The sequence below is a fragment of the Trypanosoma theileri genome (assembly GCF_002087225.1).
Source record: "Trypanosoma theileri isolate Edinburgh chromosome Unknown TM35_Tth_5_V1, whole genome shotgun sequence".
Taxonomy (NCBI): Eukaryota; Euglenozoa; class Kinetoplastea; order Trypanosomatida; family Trypanosomatidae; genus Trypanosoma; species Trypanosoma theileri.
In genome coordinates this window covers 418,153-423,238 of record NW_021639847.1, presented here as the reverse complement: position 1 = coordinate 423,238, position 5,086 = coordinate 418,153, and the positions used below count along the sequence as shown (strand labels likewise).

The 5,086-nt window shown below is 36.9% G+C and overlaps 3 protein-coding genes across 3 annotated transcripts; all 3 read right to left on the bottom strand.

Annotated features, from left to right (window-relative positions):
- Positions 1-159: 159 nt before the first annotated feature.
- On the bottom strand, positions 160-1,392 carry TM35_000052400 (uncharacterized protein; the record flags this gene model as incomplete). Its single annotated transcript, XM_029022895.1, has 1 exon — positions 160-1,392. The coding sequence occupies one exon, from the start codon at positions 1,390-1,392 to the stop codon at positions 160-162; it is 1,233 nt and encodes a 410-aa protein (XP_028885710.1).
- A 323-nt stretch (positions 1,393-1,715) lies between these two features.
- On the bottom strand, positions 1,716-2,858 carry TM35_000052390 (uncharacterized protein; the record flags this gene model as incomplete). The annotated part of the gene is made up of 1 exon (XM_029022894.1): positions 1,716-2,858. The coding sequence occupies one exon, from the start codon at positions 2,856-2,858 to the stop codon at positions 1,716-1,718; it is 1,143 nt and encodes a 380-aa protein (XP_028885709.1).
- An 808-nt stretch (positions 2,859-3,666) lies between these two features.
- On the bottom strand, positions 3,667-4,965 carry TM35_000052380 (glycoprotein 96-92; the record flags this gene model as incomplete). Its single annotated transcript, XM_029022893.1, has 1 exon — positions 3,667-4,965. One exon carries the CDS (start codon positions 4,963-4,965, stop codon positions 3,667-3,669), a length of 1,299 nt encoding a protein of 432 aa, XP_028885708.1.
- Positions 4,966-5,086: the final 121 nt, after the last annotated feature.

Below are 5,086 nucleotides of genomic sequence, written 5' to 3'. Positions count from 1 at the left end.
TAATAATAATAATAATAATAATAATAATAATAATAATAATCATAATCATAATAATTCACAAAAAAAAAAAAAAGATTTAATCCTTAATCATCACAAGTAATCAGTGAAACAAGTCAAACGCCACCAACATTAATTTTCCAAATAGAGAAATTATATTACTTAGAAAAAAAGTTGACTGACAAAACACAGCCACTGGAATTGGTTCATCTTCATTGGATTATACCAACAGAACACTTGATTCTGCGCTTCTGTGCGCAATGCCTCCACATATTTTCCACCCTGCAGTAATACCAAACCAAAGAGGAAACTACATTGAATCGTCCATTGAAGTAAAAACAAAGTCATCACCTTCAACAGTGCCGCCTTCACAAATTCACCTGCAGGTGTAAACAACACATCACCTCCTCTACCACTGGATGCCTGTACTCCAACGCTAGCAGAGCGATAGTAGAAATAACGTACCAACGCATACACTAGCCATATAGGTGAAAAGACCCAAATAAAAGCACTAAAACCAGCCACACAAAACACTACCGCTGCAGGCAAAAGAACAGCTCCAAAAACAATGAATGTGCTACACTGGATCAATACAGTTTCAAGGTCCTCAAGCTCCAGTCTACCAATCTGAACAAGTACTTCAACAATAAGCACGGAGTCTTTCGGCTCTTCGGGTTCCACAACCAAATCCTTTCTACCACAATCAAGGTCAAGTGGGAGTAAAAGGCGAGCACCATACTCCAATACAGGCGTAAGTAACCCACTCATCAGATTGGCTGCACAACAAACAACTAGCCTATCCCAACCACCCTTAAAATCAAAATGATACTGAATTATCATTAACATTATTAAGCTTTTTGCTGTGGCTATGATCATATACTTGGGATTATAAACAAAAACCATACGTTGTGCTTCAAGTCTTACATATTGTAATGAATTCTGTAAGGCCTCATTTGCTATGGAAGCGTTTACTACAGGTGAAGTCTCTTCTAATGATTGTGGATTAGATATTCCCTGAAAAAAAAGTGCATTATCAACGTGATCAGTAGAGACTGTGTTTGAATCCAAAAGACCATCACCTTCTCCATATCCGTTGGATTCCGTTACAATAGTTTTAACATCTTTTTTTTGTTTAACAATAAGCGAATGTCTTAATAACCGCAATACGCTGCTCCATTTTTCTATTGTACGTGCAACTGTTCCCCTCCCTGAAAGAATGTAATTAAAAGCCGCATTAAAGAGACAGCATAACACACTTGCAAGAAAAACAATGTATATCGGTGGAATTATCAAAACTTGTGTTACGTATGCGGCTGATACAGTAGGATCTATGGTTATTGGTTCAACATTATTTGTAGGTTCCCTAACATTATACGAGATTGAATGGTCAAGCATGATCAGTTTTTTTTTTTTTTTTATTACTCCTACGCCTTTTTATAATAACCCATACGCAACTCAAAAAATAAAAAAAAAATAAAAAATAAAAAAAAAGAAAAATATGGCAAAACAACAAATAAGACGAAAAAAGAAAAAGAAATACCTAAACATTAAAGTGGATAAAATTTAAGAAAAAAAAAAAAAATAAATAACCAAAGTCATTTCTAAAGATAAGTTTAACTCAATATAAATAAAAAACAAAAACAAAAACAAGAAAAAAAGCAGAAACCAGACTTCAATGAAAGGTGTACGTTACTCCAAAAATAAAGAAAAAACACACCTTAGAAAAAAACTTGGCTTACAAAGCAAAGAAACTGGAATTGGTTCATCTCCATTGGATTATACCAACCCAATATTTGATAATGCGCTTCTGTGCGCAATGCCTCCACATATTTTCCACCCTGCAGTAATACCAAACCAAAGAGGAAACTACATTGAATCGTCCATTGAAGTAAAAACAAAGTCATCACCTTCAACAGTGCCGCCTTCACAAATTCACCTGCAGGTGTAAACAACACATCACCTCCTCTACCACTGGATGCCTGTACTCCAACGCTAGCAGAGCGATAGTAGAAATAACGTACCAACGCATACACCAGCCATATAGGTGAAAAGACCCAAATAAAAGCACTAAAACCAGCCACACAAAACACTACCGCTGCAGGCAAAAGAACAGCTCCAAAAACAATGAACGTGCTACACTGGATCAATACAGTTTCAAGGTCCTCAAGCTCCAGTCTACCAATCTGAACAAGTACTTCAACAATAAGCACGGAGTCTTTCGGCTCTTCGGGTTCCACAACCAAATCCTTTCTACCACAATCAAGGTCAAGTGGGAGTAAAAGGCGAGCACCATACTCCAATACAGGCGTAAGTAACCCACTCATCAGATTGGCTGCACAACAAACAACTAGCCTATCCCAACCACCCTTAAAATCAAAATGATACTGAATTATCATTAACATTATTAAGCTTTTTGCTGTGGCTATGATCATATACTTGGGATTATAAACAAAAACCATACGTTGTGCTTCAAGTCTTACATATTGTAATGAATTCTGTAAGGCCTCATTTGCCACAACTTCTGGTTGATTAATAGATGAAGATGGTGTCATATTCTCTTCTGGTTGGAAGAAAGTAAAGTTGTGGGCTAAATTGTTTAGTACCCAATTTCCCAAAGAAGGATCAACTTCTATCGGTAGATACCCATATTCACCATGCTCATCATCTTTTGTAGAGCATAATGCTCTCATATACCGTATTATTTTTCCCATAGAACCTTGATAAAGGAAACAATTCATGAATACATTAATGAAACATGATGCAAAACCAGAGGCAAGCAATACAGCCCATGAAGGAATAAGAATCGTACTTACAATCACAGTAAGAAGATCTGTTGTTTCGGGTTCCGTTTCTATCGACATTGTCTAGTAGTAATTACTTAATCCACCAAAGAAAAGATCAACACGATTCCTCTTCTTCTTGTAATACACTACCTTTGACCTTATTACGGAACCCACCTTTAATGTAGAGTAAGAACAAAAAAAAAGAAAAAAAAAAGGCAATTAAATACATAGAAAAGATAAAAATATAAATAGAACATAAACTATCATCAAGTACATCCCTCCCTTTTCGAAGTTTACAAATAAAAACACATATTTATATATAAAGATAATAAATCCACAGGAAAAACAATAGAATGTGATTGGTGCATGAAAACCACTGCAGTGGTTTTTTTTTTTTTTTTTTTCCTTTCCTCATAAGGAAGCCCTTTAATCTGTACATAATAATAAAATCAGCACATCATTTCACACATAAACTGGTACAGAAAGAAGAAGCGAAAAATAAAGATTATTTTTCTTCTTTGCCTTCCTCTTTTCTTTTTTCTTTTTAAATATATTTCTTTATATAGACTTCCCAGTTACGCACATGTATTTGGGTGCAGTCAAATAGTGATACAATTACATAAAGATAAAGATATAAGTATAAACACAGTACAAAAACAAAAAACAAAGTTCACACATGAATAGCGCGAAATATAGTGGAAACTTGCTCGTACAAAACGAAAAAAAGAAGAAGAAAAAGAGTTTACATTCTTTAATTTTTTCTCCTTTTCATTCCTGTTAGTAATAAGATAGAAAGCAAATATAGCAAGATACAAAAATAGTCTTGTACACCTCCATCTAATGTTCAGTTGATAAATGAAACAATTGATGATATACCCCACTCTTCTTAATTTCTTTGATCATTATAAAGACTACTCATTTGCGGAAGAAATCCAACTGCAGCTCCTTTCCCAAGATTAATATCATTATCTGCATTAAGAGCTTCTTCTAGTTGGCGAAGAACACGTGCAGCTCGTTCATTCCATCTACGATAGTTCTTCTTTAATGCGGCATTGCGAGTCCCCTGTTCAAAGGCCTCAGCACGTTTGCGATGTTCTTCCACATCTCGTGAAATAGCCTCACCCGCTTGAACATCACGAGCTTCACGTTCTTTTTTCGCCTTTTCTCCCCGTTGTTTCTTTTTCCGTGCTAACTCAATAATCTCATCACCACGTTGGAGTCTCTTTTCCAGAACTTCTACGTAATTACGTTGCTGCTTCTCTTGTCTTTCTTTTCGTGCCATCGCTCTCTGTTGTATTTCATAGAGACGAACAGCTCTTTCAGCTTCATATCGTTCTTGATGTTGTTGTTCCTTTTCCTTTATTCGCTTAATGAGATCATCTTGTCCTTTCGATCTTGATCTTGACTCGGAGTTCACACTCCCATCACGAGTTTCATCCCTCATTCGTGAACGACTCCTAAAATCTCTTCGAGGTTGACTGGTATCACGTGATTGCTCAATATTTGTGGCTTGACATCTCATAAGTTCCTCTTCATGCCGCAAATACGCAAGTTTCTTTTCTCGTCGAATGGCTTCTTCTCTTTCTTTTCGACGTTGAAGAACTGCACGGCAGTGTTCCATGCGTTGTTGACTCTTTTCCTTATGTTCCTGTGTAGCCCGTTCACGTTCTTCCTTTAATCTAAGTAAGGCTCTATTTCTTTTTTCACTTTCCGCTTCAGCTCTTTCCATAATCACTGTATGCACGTTTGCTGTATGAGCCTTGGACAACCCTATTTTTTCATCTATCTGCTGATTTCGGCTTCTATAGTAAAGTTTTCTATCTTCTTGCATCTCTCTTACCATTCTCTGCCTTTCTTCAAACTTCTTTCTCGTTTCCAGCATACGTTCCTCATCCTGTTTCGCCCGACGTAAAAGATGATCTCGCAACTCCTTTGCTTTTGTCATATCTGCTATGAGTTGTTTATCCCGCTTCCACTGTTCTACCTCCTCAAGGGCGCACTGCAGCATGTTGATGCGTTTCTCCACCTTTGCGCGGTCAGTGCCGGCGGGGGGTTCACCGCAGGCCTCACGCATAATACTCCGCAGCTGCACACCAATACTTTGGTAATCACGCCAACCCGGGGGACCGCCTTGCGTGGGCAATGCGATTGGGTTTAAGTAATGATTGCCCTGGTTAGTCATCATGGCGTCGCTAAAGAAAAGGAAAAGAAAGCAAAAAAAAAAAAAAAAAAAAAAAAAAACCTACCGAAAATAAATAAATAAGTACGTAGTATACCTTTGATATATATATATATATATATATATA